This window comes from Leuciscus leuciscus (assembly GCF_965113295.1).
Source record: "Leuciscus leuciscus genome assembly, chromosome: 12".
In the NCBI taxonomy this organism is placed as follows: Eukaryota; Metazoa; Chordata; class Actinopteri; order Cypriniformes; family Leuciscidae; genus Leuciscus; species Leuciscus leuciscus.
In genome coordinates, this window is record NC_138736.1 from 4,567,403 (window position 1) to 4,587,595 (window position 20,193).

The following is a 20,193-nucleotide window of genomic DNA, read 5'->3' on the forward strand; positions in this document are numbered from 1 at the left end:
CATATTGAGTGCACAGGAATCTTTGCCTCGGGCTCGTGGGGATGAGATGTCCTCTCGTGTCCTGACGTGCACCTGCTGGAAGGAAGGGTCATCACACACACTTGTTCATAATGTCCCGGTATGTCTACAGTATGAGTCAATCAATGCCGAGGCTCTTCAAAGCATTCTGTCTTACTTAACATGAAACACACATGCAAATAACCCTCCTCTCAGCTTTCTCTAATGACACTTTCTCTTGCGTCATCAGCGATGGATTCATCTCGAAAGGTCCAAGGTCAGAAGATGTGGCAGTATGTCAACAATGCAGCCACTGTCGACTCTTCTAAACACACTGATATTTATACACCTATATACACACACACACACACACCTGTCTCGCTCAGTAAACCTCTCATCATCGCCATGTAACATTTCTCTTCCGGTAAACACTCGCAGGGAGAATGTCACACCTGCTTTTTTGTCAGCGCTTGATTGGCTGAGGTCAAGAGTTTGGGGAATGAAGCATTGACGGGAAATGAGCTTTCAGCAGGTTTATCATGAATTCAATAAAGCCACGATCCATCTTAAGTTATTTTTGTCTCCGTCAAATAAATGTAAACACAACAGCAGCGATGTTAACAATCTGACCAACAAGAAATGCATGCTGAATGAGTTGTGTGGGAGGACTAGGAGTACAAACTTAAAAGTAAAATATAGATTTTTTTTTTGTGCTGATTAATCACCATCCTTATTGGAACGATATCTATCTCAGTTTCTAAAGTTCCTGGATCATTATTTCACCATAGCTGAAAAGCAGGAAACGCTTTTGACTCGTTCAGCATTTATTAATCTAGACTAAAGGCAGAAGAAGTTTTACCTGAGTTTGCAGTCCGAATTTAATTTGATATAAAATAGTAGGACAATTCATGATCAAAAGAATCTTCAAAACTGGCTCTAATCAGTGAATCAGAAACATACATCACAACCAGTGTAGTCTGATCCACAAACTATCGTCAATGAACCCGTCATTGTAATGGATCTCAAGCGAAGTTTACAAATGAAGTGTTTATGAGTTTGGAATATTATGGATATTTTTTTTTTTTTACATATTGCTATAATAATAGCTACACTATATATGTGTGTGCATTGCTTTTAATGACCCAACAAGTTTGGTTAAACCATTAAAATATTTTTTTAATTATATATATAAAAAAAGCATTAACTAAAACTTAAGTTATTAATATTTTGTTGGTTCTCTCGTTTTTTTTGCATGCGTTCATAATTTCTTTGTATGACGACCTGGACAAATATTGTATCGGCACAATTTTCATTGCAGTATCAAAAAATAAATAAATATTGACTCCAAGCACAACTATGCAATTTGCTTACATAATATTTGAATAAAGGGTGATGTCGTCAATTTTCTTAGGCTGGACATCAATTTTAACCACTACTGTATATTTATATATTAATTTATACAAGTTGGAAGGTTCACTGTATAATTTACAGCATTAAATATATAATGCTATGATATAAATGAAACATTCCCAAATAAAATAAGATCATATCGAATCAAAATGAGAGCTTCTGATTTGGGATTGAAATCTCCATCAATCCCGAGGTCTATTACCAAGCTAGATTGTAATGCATGAGCACTTCCGGATATGAAGGGCATCTGAGAGGCAACAGCTGAGGAGGAATGACGTCAGTGCGCTTGATTACATTATCAAATTTGAAAACGTCATTTACAGCTCATAAAGTTTTTGACTGTGTTAACAGTGATGTATTCTCTCTTACACAACACACAAGTTACTCATCGCCCTAGAATGCAGTGTTGAAGACGTAAGACTGTAAAAACAACAATGCACAGCTCAAGCGCTATTAGTGAAGGAAAACATCCTTATATAATCAAAACACTGATACCTCGAGAAACATCTACACTACAACCGCCCCAAAAAACCATAATCTTCCCTCCGTATCCATGGAGACCGTAGGTTCAGGCTCTTTCAAGACAAAAATAGCATGGGGATAATAATCGAACAAACACACTTAAATTCATGTGTGGAGACGCTCAGACTCGTAACCCTGTTAATCTGACCTCAGTCTGCTCAGCTGCTGGATCTGGCACTGGATGATCACTGAACGATGCTGACATTGAGCAGAAAATGCTGAAGCACGCCCACCGCTTTAGACTAGCATGCACACAGAGAGGAAATAAAAAGACAGCCTTTAATATCGTCGATTTTAATCACATGAAAACAATAGAAACACAAAAACGAATTATTTTTAGTGACAAATCCATTCTCTAGCCTGTATAACTGTTCCTTTTCCCCAGGCGATGATTGTAGACTGAACAGAAGGAGGTATAACAAGGGTTACAGTAAGACCACGTCTTTCTCCCAGCAATTAAATGATCATCATCATCAAGGAAAGAAATCAACAGCTCTTGCATTAGATTATATGTCAGTATTCATTACAAAAATAAGATATTAGCAGTGGCAGGCAGCCAGCAGCTTCACTTTGGGCAAGAGGGCGAGAGAGAGAGAGAGAGAGAGAGAGAGAGAGAGAGAGAGAGAGAGAGAGAGAGAGAGAGAGAGAGAGAGAGAGACAGGCGAGAGAGCGAGAGAGAGAGAGAGAGAGAGAGAGAGAGAGAGAGAGAGAGACAGGCGAGAGAGCGAGCGAGAGAGAGAGAGAGAGAGAGAGAGGGCTATAGAGAGAGAGAGAGGGCTATAGAGAGAGAGAGAGAGAGAGAGAGAGATCAGATCTTCCCTCGACCAGCACAACCCTGGCCTTGAAAGTCCACCCACAGAGAGGAGGCGGGGCCTGTGTTCTAAGCCCCGCCCAGATCATGCCAGATGTTAATAGCAGAGCGCGTGTGAGTGCAGGAGTGCAGGAGTGTTAATAGTTAGGAGCAGTGAGAGAGTGTGAGTGTGGCTGTAGTAGTGGGGTTAAAGCGCTCTACTGTTGGGGGTAATAGGGCTGTTGCTGTGGGGGTTGTTGAGGGTAAGGGTAGGGCTGCTGTGTAGGAGGGGCTCCGGGGTACCCAGCCTGCCCCTGGGCTTGATAGGGCATGTAGGGCATATTAAACTGCCCGTATGCATAGGGGTTATAGGCCATTGGCATCTGGTAATACCTGAAAGAGAGGGAGAATAATATTAATAATTACATGTTTTCTGAAATGTTATGTTTGAATATGCAAATTATTACATATGCACTCATTTGCATAGATTTCCACAACAGAAATCTGGAGCCAGGCTCAAAACTCTTCATTCTGTTGACATATTAATGTTTTTTACTGAGGGATTTTCACTTCTTTCAATTCATAAATCAAAAAATACTGTCAACAGCCAGAAATAAAATGTTATGTAAATAGATGAACAAACCCTTCTGGCAAAAACCTTCAGAATATAGACTTTGTTAAGTTTGATGTATGCTAGTGCTGATGAAATGGAGAAATGCACAAATGCAGATTTCAGAACGTAAAATGTAAAAGAATGTATGATCCATTAATACCAACACTTTCTTTTCTCTTCTATATCTATAATAAACTAAACTGGGAAGGGTCACAGCACTTGCATATTGTTGTCCTATTGTTAGTTTAACTGCTTCTATTGCTCTCCTCATTTTTAAGTCGCTTTGGATAAAAGCATATGCTAAATCAGGGTTTCTCAAACTCGGTCCTGGAGGGCCACTGTCCTGCACAGTTTAGCTCCAACCCTGATCAAACACACCTAGCTGTGAGTTTCTAGTGATCCTGAAGACATTGATTAGCTTGCTCAGGTGTGTTTGATCAGGGTTGGAGCTAAACTGTGCAGGACAGTGGCCCTTCAGGACCGAGTTTGAGAAACCCAGGACCGAGTTTGAGAAACCCTGTGCTAAATGATTAAATGTAAAATGTAAATGTAAAAGTTTGAGAAAGAGAATAAAATATTTTGGGAGCAAGTGGAGGCCCCTTCTGTTTTGAAGTGAAACATAGCAAAGGTCGCTACTGCAGTAGAGAAGTGTGCTTATACAGATATAGTCTTAGTTTCTGGGTAGAATAAGGTCCTTCAGAATCAGAATAGAGCCGTCTAGCTTTTGGCACTGGGAGCATGTCTATGGGCAGCTCACTAGGTTTCTGTCGCATACATGTACTTGAGAATGGCTTTATTTACCCTGGGTAGCCTTGATAACTGGGGTAGGGTGGTCCTTGAGCCTGTGAGGGTCCAGTGGGAGCAACAGGTGGAGGATTAGAGCTGCCGGGACCCATCGGAGAACTGACAGGAGCTGAAGTGTTGGCGGCCTGAGGAGTGATGCTAGGGGGCGGTGGTCTCGCTGGGGGCGGCGGCTTAGCCTGAGGCTGCTGCGGGTTCTGGGACAGAAATACAAATAACAACTTCATCTTTAAGCCTAAAGTGTGTTTCATTTTTATATGCGTACATTAGCGTGCGGATCCAGTCAAACGCACACGCACAGTCTTTCAAAGGATACTCCATTTTATAGCGTGCGCAAACACAGGCTCTCAACATGGTCGCTAGAAAGATTCATCCTTGTCTAGTGTCTGTAATTTTTCTCTCTTAAAGTTATGAGAGAAATGTCTTTGTACATGTTTAACCCTTGTGTGGTGTTCACAACCCAATAACCCCTGTGGTGTTCCTGGTCAAAAATGACCGGACTATAAAAAATAGCTTGTAAATCTCTCATTATACTATATTTTCACCCAATATTGGATTCAATCTTTTTATCAACTTGTTCTCTTTTAATTAGGACTGGTTTTATATTTCTATTTGCATCTGATTAATCGTAGGCCTCATCTATTTGAGAGTAGGCATCTCATTTTTTGAGTAAAAAAAACAAACATTATTTTTGAATAATTTTGGAAATATTAAATAAAATCTGAAGAAAATTGGCACTGTTGATCACACTAGTCTACTTTAATTTTTCACCCGGAATTTTGTTTTGAAAAACTTTTATTTTGTACAAAATGGCACAGAGTTCACATCGTTCTTGCACGTATACTTTGGGCTTTAGAACTCATGAGTCTGGGAACTCACAAACACGGTCCTGGGCGCAGGGGTTGGGCCTCCAGGGGCAGGAGCGGGGGTGTTGGACTGGTATGATGGGACGTTGAATGAAGGAGCGCTCGGCTCACGAGCGATGCTCTGCTGCAGCTCCCTGTCAATCAAACACAGTCATAGAGTATAAGCCAATCACAGTCCTTCACTGAGAAAAAAGGCCTTGATTGATTTGTTAGTGTGACATACTTAAGCAGTTCATCCCTCTCGGTTTTGCGAGCGAAGACAATGTCGCTGCACTTATTTTGAAACTTCAGCAGGATTTCTGTCAGATCATTGTAGAACTGAAAGAAGACAGAGACAGCTGAGAGACATCGTACAGATTGTGCATGTGTACAGAACTAATATTAGTGCATGCAATAGTTACTTTAGTGCCCTCTTTGATATTGGAGCTGATCTCGATGTAGCTATCATGGGCCGCAGCAAGCTTCTTTAACACCTCCTCTCTGCTGTTAGCCTCAGAGTTGGATTGCTTCAGTGCTGAAAACTCCTGGTGAGACACCTGAGACGAGCAGGGACGCAATTTTAAAATGAAAACGAACTCACCATAGTTGCAGCAACTATTACATTACATGTTCATTTAAAGTGCACCTATTATGCTTTGTTTTTGGAGTCTCCTTCAATAGGTTTACATGCATCCAAGGACAAAAACTATTTTCTCATAATATACATTGCATCTTCACCTCTTGATGAGAGCCTAATCAGCTATGATTGGTCAGACACTTCCTCAGTGCTTGTAAACACAGTGATACGAACAGTAATGATGGTTTTACTGTATAAATTTGAGCACATGTTCCGCATCCTTTGAAAGTGGAGTGTGGAGAAAACAGCGTCTTCTCAACATCACAAACGAACCAAGCTCTTCCAGGCCTGTCACAACTACAGTGTAAAAGGGCGGGTAACAGCCATTGAAGACCATAAGCTGGAATTACTGACAATTCATTTTAGGCCGTTCAGAATCGGTTCTTTCTTTTGGCAGACTATAACTAAATTGATCATATACTTTGATTTTTTAAACTTCGCAAGCCTTTTACATTCACAAACAGAAATATTACACACTAAATTAAAGGGAATATCTGAAAAAGCATAAAAGGGGCACTTTAAGTTGAATGATTCAGAGTCATATTCAATCATTATTGTCCTTGATGTACCAGACTGTACCAGGAGTGAATGGTACACTCATAACAGAGCCTTTGCTGGTCTGATTTGTCATGTGTGAGTGTGTGAGTGCACCTGTATCTGTGACAGCAGCTCCTCCTGTCTGCGTAAATTCTGCTGAACATGTTGTGTGTGAGAGCCGTAGCGAGTGTCCAGCTCACTGGTGGTCATGGCCTCCTCGTTAATGGCACCGTCTTGAGCGAGTGCGGTAAGGAACTTTGTTGTCAGGTCAAAGGTCACCGCCTTCACCTCTCCCTCCAGAACTTCCCGTTCCCTCTTCACCTCATCCAGCTGTGCCAGCTGTGCCCTCAGCACGTTCACCACCTGCACAGAAGAGTCAAGCCTGGACTGAAGGATAGCATTTGAGTTTGGTCTGGGTTAAGGCCCGTTCACACCAGGAACGCCAACCATAACTATATTAGTGTCCACACCAGTGGATGAAGTGCGCTGTAGTTTTGTTGTATTTACATTTACATTTACATTTACATTTATTCATTTAGCTGACGCTTTTTATCCAAAGCGACTTACAATTGCTATATATGTCAGAGGTCGCACGCCTCTGGAGCAACTAGGGGTTAAGTGTCTTGCTCAGGGACACATTGGTGTCTCACAGTGGATTCGAACCCGGGTCTCTCACACCAAAGGCATGTGTCTTATCCATTGCGCCACTACCACCCCATGCCGCTTCAAATGCTCGAGCTCTTTAAAGTTTCTCTGTGCTGTTATCGAATATAGTGATATATATACATACCTTAACCTATAGTATAGTACCTTAACTTACATTTATTTCAGTTAGTTCCCAAGGCAACATTTATAATTTTCATTTAATTTTCTAACTTTAAGCTTTCATCAACTATTTAGTTTTTTTACATCAATTAAAAAAAAGAAGTTTTTTTTATTAGTTTTAGTTGATGATAATGGCACTGAGCTCACCTCACTGCCCTGCAGAGTCTTGGCAGGGTTGGCAGACGGTATGGCGGCACTGATCTCATTCTCTGGCTTGCAGAGCAAAGCAATCATCCCACAATGTTCATTGTAACGCCCTTTCACCACCTGATCAGCCTGCACTGCCTTGTCCAGTATATTGCAAAAATTATTCCCCTCTGCAGAAAGAGAGAGAGAGAGAGAGAGAGAGAGAGAGAAAACCATCATGAGTAAAGCCAGGGGTTCCTGTAGCTCAACTGGTAGAACATGATGACACTAGCAACACCAAAGTCATGAGCAGGAAACATACAAACTGATAATGTGTTTACCTCGAATGCACTGTAAGACTCATTTGTTAAAAGCATCTGCTAAATGCATAAATGCGGTGGAAGCGTGCATGTACCTGCTCTGAGTGATTTATACAGATCTCCAGAGGGAGTTCTGTTCCAGCGCTGATTGAATTTGGCTCTGAGTTCATTGTCTGTCGTTTCCTCATCATCTAATATCTTCAAGGACTGTAACACCAACACACAATATTTTTGTTCATGAAACAAATTGGCATGAAGTGCAAGTACATACAGTCAGATGATGTCATACATACACATACAGTGGGTTTCAAGAGTCTAAGACCACTTTTGTAAATCTATAATTTTAGGATTATGACAAATGAAAAATAAATGATTCTGTGATATTTGCAGGTCACTTGACAAATGTAGACAAATTTGTGACACTGATCATGTCAATTCTTTTCCGCCCAAGTAGCAGTGCTTCGCCTTCTGAGAATATAGTTCCCAGTGTGTATCCGGTTAGAAGATGGCTGTGTCTCATGTGCCCTTGTTATTCGTACACACTCTGACTATACAAATCACAACATGTAAATAGGGAAATGTTGGTGTTATTTTGTCACTTATTGGGAGCAGTATGCTAGCTGGAGCCGTTTACCTCCAGTCTTTGTGCTAAGCTAGGCTAGCGGTGGGTGCGTCAGACAGAGTTACGGCACGCACGGAGATGAGAAGGGTATGTATGGACTTATCTAACTCTGGGGGATACGGTGAATAAGCTAAAGTCCCAAAAAGTCGCTGTGTTCCTTTAATAGGTATTAAATAACATATAAAAAAATAAAAAAAAAGCAAAAACAGAAGCATTTTACGAGTGGTCTGAAGTCTCTAGTATCTTATAAAAATGTATAAAAGGGAATGAAACAAATGGTGAATGTGTGCATCACCTCATCCAGGATCTCACGGTTCCTCTGCAGAAGTTCAGGGAGATCTCGGATCAGCTGTTCGATGCTCTGCAGGCCTCCTTGCTGAATAACAGCACGACTCTTCTCCAGGATGGACTGAGGGACGGCGTCTCCCGACAGATCTTCTAGTGCAGCCGGCAGATTCAAAGACGCCAACACCCTAACCGATCAACAACAACCAATCAATCACCTCTAAAACCCTTAATAATACACCCACAACACTGTCTAAATGTGTATACAAATGATTAATGTGATAAACATTTATATACAGCATCATGTGCATTATTTCATTAGTGAATAGTGCCTTAAAATACAGAGGAGTAAGAGTCGGGGATGCAAACTCATCGTGGGTGAAAAGGTGACAAAGATGCGGGAAGACGACCTTTAATATATCAGCTTTAAAATGAGGATTTACAGTCGCTTTTGGCTTGGGAATATAGAGAACTCACCCCTGACTATTTATAGTTTTAAAAGAATAAAAAACCTCTCTAGTTCACTTCTCTCAGGCCACATTCGCACTGTTGTTTTTGTGGAACCCATTCGATATTACTAAATAATAATCTAAAATAAAGTATTTTTACATGGATGTTTTCAAAACATGAAATCTGTTTCCTATGCAATGTTAGCAAATCATAATAGTGGCCGTTTACTGACAAGCCTTAAAAAAACGGATCATTTTGGACAGAGGGTCAGAATAAAGGTTGAAAATAATAGTTTTTCCGCATATGTTTTTCCGCATTGATTTACATTATACGTGAACATCAAGGAACATTACAATAATTATAAAATCCATGTCAAGACCCCTTTAATTAGTTTGCAGTTAAACAAATAACTTTTATTTTGGCAGAAAACGGCATGACAACCCCCCCTTAAAAAAACCTATCACACAAAAGGTTCTCACTGCAGAACACGAAATCCAGGGGGAGGAGTTGGCTCCAGATCCAACTCCTCCCACCTTACATATACCTAAACCTACCCATCTCCACCCCCTGATCCCTAAACCCACCCCTAAACCTACCAATCTCCACCCCCTGATCCCTAAACCCACCCTAAACGTACCCATCTCCACCCCCTGATCCCTAAACCCACCCTAAACCTACCAATCTCCACCCTTTAGATCTGGATCCAACTCCGCCCACTGGATCTCGTGTACTGCAGTGAGGTGCTACTGCACAAATGCCACAAATGACCTCTTATATATTTAAGCAGGGGCGGACTTTACCATTAGGCAAAGGTCGGCAATTGCCTTGGGCCCCGAGCTACCTTGGGGCCCCCAAAATGCCCTATTAAATGCTTAATAAAAAAATAAAATAAAAAAAATTATATATTTCTAAAACACCATTTGCGAAAAATGTTATCAAAGCATTAGTGTCGCAGGAGGGGGCCCCCCGCCTCACTACATTGGACTATTCCATTATCTCACTTACTGCGCATCTGCGAAAGTGACAAGGCTGTGCCAAAAAACTGACGGAGAAAAAGAAGTGAGTGACAGAGTAAAAATGATGCGAAGCTAGCTACCCAAGCGGTGCTGAAAAAAGGAGGAAGCGGGAGGAAAGCAAAAAGTCTGTAAAGGTGCGCGGCGCAAAAGATAAACAACACGCAGTAACAGGAGGACTGGGAAATACACAAACAGAGCAAGACGAGTCTAAACGCGAAAATGTAAAGTTTCGAAGTTACCCAAGCGGCTCAAATAAAAGAAATAAGTGAAAAGACGCTGATAAGTATTTGGGAACGCTGCCAAAGATGACAAACTTTTTTACGGCTACTGTTACATACAGATCAGGAACAACAACGTCCAACGCACAGAAAAATCGTGCAGAGGACACGGAGATCGACAGACAAAACTGAGCAGTTTAACGTTACTTATGAATCATGATATTGAAAAAAATCTCAGCTCTCTCAGATTCTGTCAATTCTATTACGAAATTCAAACAATAAATACCGTTTTGTCGTTTTAATGTGACATTCCTATAGCGATACAGTAAAGATACAGTATAACTTACCGAAATGTATATTCCTCATTCATAATATCGATCAATAAGTGTTTTTCAACCGCGGAAAGAGGTAAAACAGCTGGAGAACAATCGTCACATAACATTTACCTCAGGAAAGCCATTTAATTGGCTAGAAAAAAAAAGCTATAGAGAGTATTTGGCTAAATATGTGTACTATATTACTTATTTTAACCTTAAATTATACCATCTGATAGGGCTATTTTTCTTGAGAAAAAGTAATGCATATCTTGTGAAACTTTACCTAATATTTATCCAAATGAGTCAATATTGAATCAAATCACAAGAATTGAATCGAAATGGTGAAATTTGTCAAGCAAAAAAAAAAAAAAAAGAAAGAAAAAAAAAGAAAAGAAAACATAGCTTACCAGAAATTGTACCATGTAAACATTGTAACATGTTTCTGTTTAGGAGTAAAGAAGTGTAGCCTATGCAGGGTTTAAAGGGGATGTTTTTTTTCTCCTCTCTAACCTTTACTTCCCCGTAGATTAGCTTTACCTGCCTATCCACCATTCAGTCGGTAGGCCTACATATTTTTTCGTTCTCTTTTAAAGATTGGATGTGGAGGGGCCCATAGCCTACCTTCGCCTTGGGCCCCCGATTTGCTAAATCCGCCACTGTATTTAAGTTGTATAAAAGCTTGCATCCCTGAATAGTTCTCAATCTACATGTTAATGGACTTTTAATGGAGTTTAAATTGACTCATGTAAGAGCAAGTAAATGCACAAACACTGACCCATTGCAGAGATTTGTTGCTTCTCTCATGCTGCCAATCAGTCTGTTGACGGTGTCAGCCTTCCTGGAATTGGCTGCACTCACTGACTGCTGGACTGCCATCGGCACCATCTTCTCAAACAGATCTAAACAAAAAATTGCATTATTTGCATTTCATTGGTTTTTCCACATAAGAAAGGAGGAAATAATACCCCCCCAAAAAATCTAAATAAAGAGGTCAACTGAATGTCATGTGTGCATCGTTCTCTGACCTGTGAACTTCTGGCTGAGTGGAATCTGCACTGCAGTTGCTTTGACCAGAGATGCTTTGCCAATGTGCTCCAGGTCTTTGACCTCCGGCACTCGGTCATGGTAAATGAAGTCGTTGTCCTTCTTTGCGGCCGTGAGCGCACGACTGATCTTATCTGACAGATCCTTTACGTTAACATACTCGTCGTACCTGGAAGCCGCAGTCTTCACCAGCTCCGTGGCGTGCTGCAAGACACGCACGAGAAACCTCAACATCAACGTCTAATTAATGAAGCTCATATCAGCAGCAATGGCTATAATCATGGCAATCAACATTATTTCAATTTAAAAAATAATCTCAAAACGGAATAAATCAATCAAACAGCCTGTCAGAACACACCTGCAGCCGAGCAATCTCCTCTCCGAATTTTTTCTTCTGATTGGCCAAGGCTGACTGGTGCAGCTCGGCGGTGGCCTGCATCATACAGTGCTTGGCGGCGAGGACTGGAAGCACTTCCTGGAAATAAAAATACTGACCAGGGAAAGGCAACCACAGCAATCACAAACGCCACAGCAACCACGAACCAACACCACGGGCAACCACAAACGAGCACAGACACACAGCACAGGGCGCAGGAAGAGAAAACAGAACAGCAAATCAGCACGCATCCTTCAGCGAACCCCAACCAAATCCTCACACAACGCTCATGCAGCGTTCACTCACAGATCAGTAGGAGAAGAAACAAAGGCTGGTGGCTTTGGGAGTGTGTGTCTGTGTATGCGGGGGTGACTAGCAGTCATACGGGAATTAAGGGAACTCAAAACCAAAGACAGTTAAGGGTGCTCCGACGGATCGGGCGCCAATCGTTATCGGCCGATAACCTTTTTATAGAATTTGATTGGTGGTCTCCATAAAATTAGATCAGATGACGCAAAACTCGCTTAAAATTGCTTTACATTCACCGGTCTCATCTGACATTCGACATTCGTTCCTCCTTAAAAGCCCAAACTTAATGTCCAAATATGCTAAATCAAGGATTGTTGTAAAATGCAGTCTACTGTTGCTAAACTGCAAGACGTGCTCGATAATAAAGAGTTTTAAAAACTCCATTAAGCCGCGAAGAGATACTGTTCCCCAAGCGGCTTTCTGTGCGCGCGCTCCGAGACGGAGTTAACTTTGAGCTTAGGGGTTAAAAACAATATGCCAAAATGACCAATTTGTTGAGTATTCATATAAACACAGTCGGTTATGTTTTCAGTGAACTTAAACAGGAAATAAATCGCATGTGTAACAGTATGTTGGATCCGTGCATTCGGTCTTAAAGTGACAGCAGCCTAATATTCCCACTTCTCTCTGTGTTCCTTAATGTTCGTCAAACAACAAAAGACAATGAGAAAATGAATCTCTGCTCTTTAGTAGATTTAATAGGATTAATCTAAATTGTATTAATACAGTGAAGACTATACAGTGTTGTTTTACACTGGATTAAACTACTTTCTGTTGATAAAGTTTATTATTATTATTATTATTTCACAGGATAGCTATATTTGTTCAGCTCTAAGCTGTTCCTAATCTCCTCTAAGGAAGGGAATTGAATATGTTGCACATGTTGCTTGCCAATAAATAAAGAGTTGTCAATTCATGATACTTTCTTATCTTTTACTTTTAATATTTAAAGGAATAGTTCACTTAAAAATTTAAATTGTCATAATTTACTCGCCCTCAAGTTGTTTCAAACTTGTATGAATTTCTTTCTTCTGCTGAACACAAAAGAAGATATCAAAATATCAAAAATATCTTCCTTTAAGATCAGCAGAAGAAATTCATTCAGGTTTGAAACAACTTGAGGGTAAAAGTTGACAACTGAAGAGTAAATGATGACCGAATTTTCATTTTTAAGTGAATTATTCCTTTAACATACGTTGTTGTTAAGAAAAGTTAAATAACCACTGTGGGTTTATTTGAAGCCTTATATTTATCATGTAGTATTATTTATTTCAAACGATACTGCATTCAGTGATCCTGATCGGAGCACCCTCACAGACAGTGATTGCTGCATGCAGTTTGTGGGGAACTTTGACTAACTGTCTCTAGTGACCCCTAGTGGACCACCGTACTCATGTGTGTATTGGCAGCTGCACATACCTTGGGCAGATTCTCTTTGTATTGACATTGCTTAAATGCGTCGCCGTAGTAATCTGCTGCCTGGTTGGCGAGTTTAGCGACGATGGCGTCCTTCATCTTATCTGCAAGATGAAACAAAGCACAATTAAAATTGTGTCAAGTACAAGCAGAAAAATGCACCGATATAAACACAGACGCACCAGCAGTGGCCTTGAGAACGAAGACCTCCTGTGCCTGGCTGAGCATGATCTGGCTGAGCGTGCCCACCGTCTCGGGGGAGATGTCCATGGTGGGCTCTCGGTTCAGTGCAGACAGCACAGTGTCCTTTATATGAGCAAATGCACCACTCGCCAGCTGGAAAGAGACGTGATTGCTCGTAACATTTTTCTCTCTCTCTCGATTTTCTGTGTTGTTGGAGGATTTAAGGTCAAACTCAAACCTGGTAGAACTTGGCGGCAGTCTTAAGTCCCTCGTCATTGTCGAGGTTCTGCTCAGAAGCGATCTGACTCGCCAGCGCGCCCACATTAAACAACACGCACGTCTTCTCATAGCCCACACTTGCCAATGCTGAAACACAAACAGAATTAACCAAACAATGGATAAAGCTGTTATTTTGCCTACCTTTTTTATTCTGTTTTATTAAAATAGACTTTTTTACATTTTTAACTTTCTTTAGTGTGTGATGTTGCTGTTTGTGCAAAGTTACGAAGTCACCCAAGCGGGAGTTATTCTCTATATCAGTGTCACTGTTTCTGAACTCCCTGAAACGCCTCCATTGTAGTCTTGAGTTTTCTTCTGGGAACAAACACGTCACAATATTCCTCATTTAAATAAATCCGTACCATACGCTAAATAAAGGGGGCGGGGCCTGGTTAAGTTAGTAGTGTGTTGAAACTGCAGGTTATGGTAAGGGGCGGGACATTTCCAGTGTTGCCAACTTAGCGACTTTGTCACTATTTTTAGCGACTTTTAAGACCCCTTTAGCATAATTTTTTCAAAAAAGCGACTAGCGACAAATCTAGCAAGTTTTTGGACAAACCTCAGTAACCTTCAAATGTTGCCAATACTGTCCTGCGAGCGCGAGGTCTTGCTTTCTCCCCGCCACCACTCTCTCTAGCTGCGTCTACCCTGTTCAGTGAATGGCTGAGAGGAACAGCAGCACGTTCATCTGTGGAGCGCACGGCTGCTGACAGACAGTAGTGTTTTTACTTAGACTTATCTGCTTTTCTTTTGTTTTATATGTAAAGAATTTAGTTTTACCATTTTAATTTCCTTAAAGGAACACTCCACCGTTTTTTGAAATAGGGCTTATTCACCTTCTTTCCCACATTTAGATAGGTGGGCAAATGCATTTTTGTCTCAGTGCATGCATTGTTTTAGTTTGACAGGGTCGGCGCTAGCTTAGCTTAGCATAATGAATGGAATGCTTTGTTGCCAGCTAGCATGTCCTGAATAAAAGTGATATAAAAAAAAAAAAAAACCCTACCTAATTACTTCTTGTGGCCTGCGTATTCACAACAAGTACAAATAGCGATGCAGATTAACACTAGGCGATTTCCTAGGCAGATATTGACTTATATATTAAGGACTATATTAGGGGGAAGCACAGGCGAAGCACTGCTACCTGGGCGTGATATCTCTGCGCCCAAGTAGCAGTGCTTCGCCTGTGCTTCCCCCTAATATAGTCCCAAGTCAAAATCTGCATAGGAAATCGCCTAGTGTTAATCTGCATCGCTATTTGTACTCGTTGTGAATACGCAGGCCACAAGAAGTAATTAGGTGGGGTTTTTTTTTTTTTTTTTTTACTTTTACTCAGGACATGCTAGCTGGCAACAAAGGATTCCATTCATTATGCTAAGCTAAGCTAGCGCCAACCCTGTCAAACTAAAACAATGCATGCACTGAGACAAAAATGCATTTGCCCACCTATCTAAATGTAGGAAAGAAGGTGAATAAGCCCTATTTCAAAAAACGGTGGAGTGTTCCTTTAAAAATTTAAATTCTTTTCTTGTGCTTAATACTTGTAATACTCACTATCACAGAGCTTTAGTTCATCCGGTTCCCGAACTCTCTCAATTCAGATAATTTTCCACATAGGCCTATAAAAATTGTCGTCATTCACTATATTATAGCTACTCGTTCTTGTCAGACAAAAAAAAAGATAGGAAATGAGAACAGTTTTATTTGACATTCGGCTATATTATATTATATTATATTATATTAAATACAGTATGTGAGGATTAATTTAGAGAGAAAACACATTAGGCAGGCAGAACGCAAGTACGAATCGATTACGTCATGAATATGCTAATTGTCGTATGACGTCATCTAGCGACATTTAGCGACTTTTAGGGAAGGCGTAAGCTACTTTCCTGTGAAAATAGTTGGCAACACTGGACATTTCCCAAACACGCTCAAAGCAGTTGCCCAATAGCAACACACTGGTCCAGCTGACCAATCAGAGCACATTATGCTTTTCAGAAGGAGGGGCTTCATAGAGACAGGAACTAAACAGTGGCATTACTGACAGACTGGGAAGAGAGGAGCTGCAACAATGAAAAATATGTGAAAAATAAGGTGTTTTTTGAACATTAGAGCATGAACCGGTTTTAGTAGACCCAAAAAACTAAATCAAGACTTTGTAAAAGGGCATAATTGGTCCTCTTTAAGCTTTTTAAGTTAATGGGCTTAGATTAGATTGCATTAGCAAAGCACTATAAAAATAAGTGTAATTCTGCAATATAAATAAACTTGCCTCGCCCTAAGCACTTCACAATAAAACAAGGATCCTCTATATAGAAAAAAGGTTCATGTAACATGTAGTAAGAAAATATGCAAAAGTAAGATTAATGTTAGTGGTTGAGATAACATTGTTTATGTGCAAACATCAATAAGCTTTTTAATGTTAATAAGGGATCCCAAGCTGTGCTACCCTTCCTTTTTACTGGATTAGATGCCTGACTCTATTTCTAATAGGTCACGTTTTCCTTGAATATGGATGACAGATATATATTTATTGATGCATACTCCAAAAAAGCCACAAACATATAATTGTTTAAACACTATATTCAATATCTTATAAGTGATATCTGAATCTGCCAATAGCTTAAATGTCTTGAAAAGAATTTACATATAAGCCACTTTTGTCATGCAATCGAAAAAGTACAAATTCTTTTCACCTGTCATGCATTTGTTTGTGTGCAAATGGTGTTTCTGAAATCAGGTAAAACAACTCACCAAGCTTGACTGAGCCTCCAAAAAGTGATCCTTTATCAAAAGCATCTTTCCATGTGAATGTCAGACATAACTGTGAAGAAAACACACACACAAAAAAAACATTAGTTATGTAATATGCTCAATTATAGTAATCTGTGATTGTGAATTTATAACTGATACCTCTGGAAAAGGGAATTTGGGTTCGATTGCACAGAGCTGATCATAATATCTAGAGGGGAGAGACACAATGAGAAAATAAACATTTTAAAATAGAAAGTGTGGAGAAGGAAACGTTCAAAAAATTTGGTGTGGAAACAATTTTCATTCAAAGATTGCTAGTACGTTTCACAAATAATTACAAAGTCACAGCAAGTGATATTGACTTAAACATTACATTTTGAAAACTGCAATAGTCTTGTTTTATTTTCAACAGTGCATAATGATACTGATAATATAGCCAAGACAGCATTCTCATGTGACCATGTCAGTCTGAACACAAGAACCAACTGAAGTTACTTAACCTCACTGTTACAGAACAAACTGGTGACACTTAATCACAATAACACATTTCCTTCCTGGAAGGAAATTGGAGCGTTTCCCCACATCTCTGCGCTCCATTTCTCTTTTTATCGGCTATTCCTTGCCTCTCGGCACTATAAAAAGAACATGTCTGTCTCCTCATGGAGGAATACCTTTGTAGGGTGTCATCACGCAAACCAAACACCAGTCTAACTAGGAGCTACAAAGCAGGCCATTCATCTGGATCATTCAGCACGGCTACTAAGCAGCAAACAAAAAACGTATTCCTATAGCAACACATGGGTCATTCACATAACAGATGGCGCAAGTCGGTCCCAGCCGGTACATTAAACCACAAATGACATGCAGAACGTAACCACGGACTGGAGAAATATAGTCTAATTTTAAATAATTAAATGTCTTCCGTAAGAACCAATGAGGTTTACAGAAATCGCTCAGATTTCATCAAAAAGATCTTCATTTGTGTTCTGAAGATGAACGAAAGTCTTACAGGTTTGGAACGACATGAGGATGAGTAATTAATGACAGATTTTTTTCATTTTTATCCCTTTAATATGAAGACCTATTCCAGAAAGCAAGGTTACATTATATAGAAAATGTCCCATTGGGAAAACTAAATAAATAAAACAAATATATGGTAACACTTTCTTTTTCAATGTCCTTGTTACATGTAGTTACTGTAGTAATAACTACAAATTATGCATAATTACATGCAAATAACCCTAAACCCACTCCTATTCCTAACCCTAACCCCGTAGTAAGTACATGTAGTTAATTATTATTACTCAGTACTTAAATGTATAATTACACTGTAACAAGGACACTATACTGTAAGACTGGCTGACTTTTCTCCATATTAAAAATATTGTGAATTTGTCTTACATTACTCAGAGAACTCAAATAAAATCTAAGTAAATTATTTATTTTTGACAACTTCCCAATTAATTAGCATTAAACATTTCAGTACAGACCCAAAACAAGAGGGTTTAAACTTGAGAAAATATGCGCTGAAAGCATGAGGCAGCAAATCTGTTTTTTCTTCTTCCTTTTTTTTTTTTTTTTTTTTTTTTACAAATTAACCATTTCCTATACTCTTCTAAAGCTCCACTGATGAACTGCTGGCTTACAGATAAAGTATATCTTACAAAAATAAAACTTGTACGTCACAAACACACCTGTATCCACCCCAGTTATTTTTAAATATGACGTAATGGAGTCTCGAGGTCGAAGACTACCGCTTAAACAACTAGGCGAATATAATACAAACACTTCAAAACGCAGTTCCTTCTTTATTTTAGTCATTTGCGTCGAATTATGTATTATTAAATTTACAATGAAAGTTTGACGAGGTCAGACTGAAAGACACACCTGAGTCACGCAGAACCAGGAAGCCGGTGACGTACGATACACAGGTAGTTGACTTTTTAATATTCATCTTTAAGATTTTGGGGTTAGATTTATATTAATGCATATTTTTAGATGCTGTAATTTGTCACCGTTTTATGTTTTTCACAATTTTAATAACCTTTTTGGGATAAGTAGTTCATTTTGAATGGTCATTGGGTGTGACAAATTAATTTTAACAGTACAAATATTCTTAGTAGCCTCTCAATTAATAATAGTATGTATTGTGTATATATATAGGGCTTTAGAAAGAGTAGCAAGTCACACACCACAGTATGTCAACTTCACCAAAATAATGCGAAAACCACATACTAACCACCATAAACACATGAGGACTATATAAACAATAAAACAATTAAACATACAACCAACATGCCATCCAAACAACACCAGTTTACGTTTAACATTTATATGAAGCCAATAAAAACAGATAAGACACAGGCTAAATCACCAACGGTTGTCATCACTTAGCTAAACTCTTGACGAAACTATTTCTGCTAATAAATGACATAAAAACGGATTAAATTAGCTAACTCAGAGCTTTAGACAGCTTTTAAAACCCGCTAAAGGAAAATAATCAGACAGATGAATTAACAATCTGCGCCATAGGCAGCAGAACTGAACACCCTGAAGTTGTCTTGACAGGCTCTCACCGAAGCAGGATTTCCAGCGAGCTCTCGTGTTTGTCCAGCGGCCTCCCCAGAGCACTTTTGCGGAGCTTGTTGAGCTCATCCACGGCACGGGCATACTCCGCCTGCTCCTCACCGGCAGGATACGTGGCAGTTACAAATTTCATCAGCGGTTTCACTAAGTCGACCTCTGAGGACTTTTTCAACGGGACAGAAATAAAAGTCGCCATTTAGGCCCGCGAGAACGACACAGTTCTAGTGGAAAATGAGAAGACTCCAAACGGACAAAAACAAAGGCAGAGCACTTCCTGGTTCTCTTGAGTGCGTCATCGCGTCACATGTACTGTCAAAGTCACGCATGCGCAGTCGAGAGCTGTTCCTGCGCTCGCGGGCGGAATCGTTACATAAATCTGATTCCTTTATTTTTTGTCATCTGTCTTACTTCATACAAATGAATTTGACTTTTCTAAAAGAAAAATGTATGTTATCGATTTGTTTCTATTATTAGGAAAATTTCATATTCATCAAACTAAATGGAGAAACTCAAAACCCAACTTTGCTCATTTTAAAGCAGCCTTTCAAATGTATTTTGAGTCTGTAAAGTTTTTAAAAAATCGAAAAGCCCAAAGATCTGTATCTCTGCTAAATTAATTTAATATATTTTGTTATGCCCTTTATCTTTTGTTTGTTTGTTTTTCTTTTTCCAAATTATTGTTGTTTCAAGTTATACTTACCAAATGTGAAAATGTGTAAAAGAAATGTGTCAAGAACTTGATATCAAATTCTGTAATTTTGAAAATTCAATAAAAACTAAATAAAAAAAATCTGATTCCTTCCATGTCGTCAAATATGTAAGAAAAAGTATTATTTCCATGTTCTTGTACAGGTGGCTCATTTGGAAATATATTTTAGTATTGGATAAATGCTATAGATGCAGCACATAAAA

The 20,193-nt window shown here is 39.5% G+C and overlaps 1 protein-coding gene across 2 annotated transcripts; it reads right to left on the reverse strand.

The window, feature by feature from the left end:
* Positions 1-2,207: 2,207 nt before the first annotated feature.
* pdcd6ip (programmed cell death 6 interacting protein) lies at positions 2,208-19,584 on the reverse strand. 2 transcript variants are annotated; one of them, XM_082185857.1, is made up of 18 exons: positions 19,272-19,584; positions 16,855-16,903; positions 16,696-16,765; positions 13,898-14,025; positions 13,659-13,812; positions 13,480-13,580; positions 11,734-11,865; positions 11,357-11,579; positions 11,107-11,230; positions 8,341-8,518; positions 7,519-7,630; positions 7,125-7,294; positions 6,267-6,515; positions 5,401-5,535; positions 5,223-5,317; positions 5,013-5,133; positions 4,134-4,330; positions 2,208-3,112 (listed from the first exon to the last, which is right to left on the reverse strand). In XM_082185857.1, exons 1-18 carry the CDS (start codon positions 19,475-19,477, stop codon positions 2,938-2,940), a joined length of 2,619 nt encoding a protein of 872 aa, XP_082041983.1. In that variant the 5' UTR covers positions 19,478-19,584; the 3' UTR covers positions 2,208-2,937. The 2 variants fall into 2 exon arrangements, with proteins under 2 accessions (XP_082041983.1, XP_082041984.1); XM_082185858.1 differs by having other exon boundaries at positions 11,734-11,850; positions 19,272-19,582.
* Positions 19,585-20,193: the final 609 nt, after the last annotated feature.

Excerpts from the sequence above, each read along its gene's own strand:
- pdcd6ip (XM_082185857.1), bottom strand. The coding sequence starts at position 19,477 with ATGGCGACTTTTATTTCTGTCCCGTTGAAAAAGTCCTCAGAGGTCGAC. Across the intron at positions 11,231-11,356 it reads ACTCAGCCAGAAGTTCACAG|ATCTGTTTGAGAAGATGGTG; the intron begins GTCAGAGAACGA and ends TTTTTTGTTTAG. Across the intron at positions 5,536-6,266 it reads AGCTGCTGTCACAGATACAG|GTGTCTCACCAGGAGTTTTC; the intron begins GTGCACTCACAC and ends TGCTCGTCTCAG.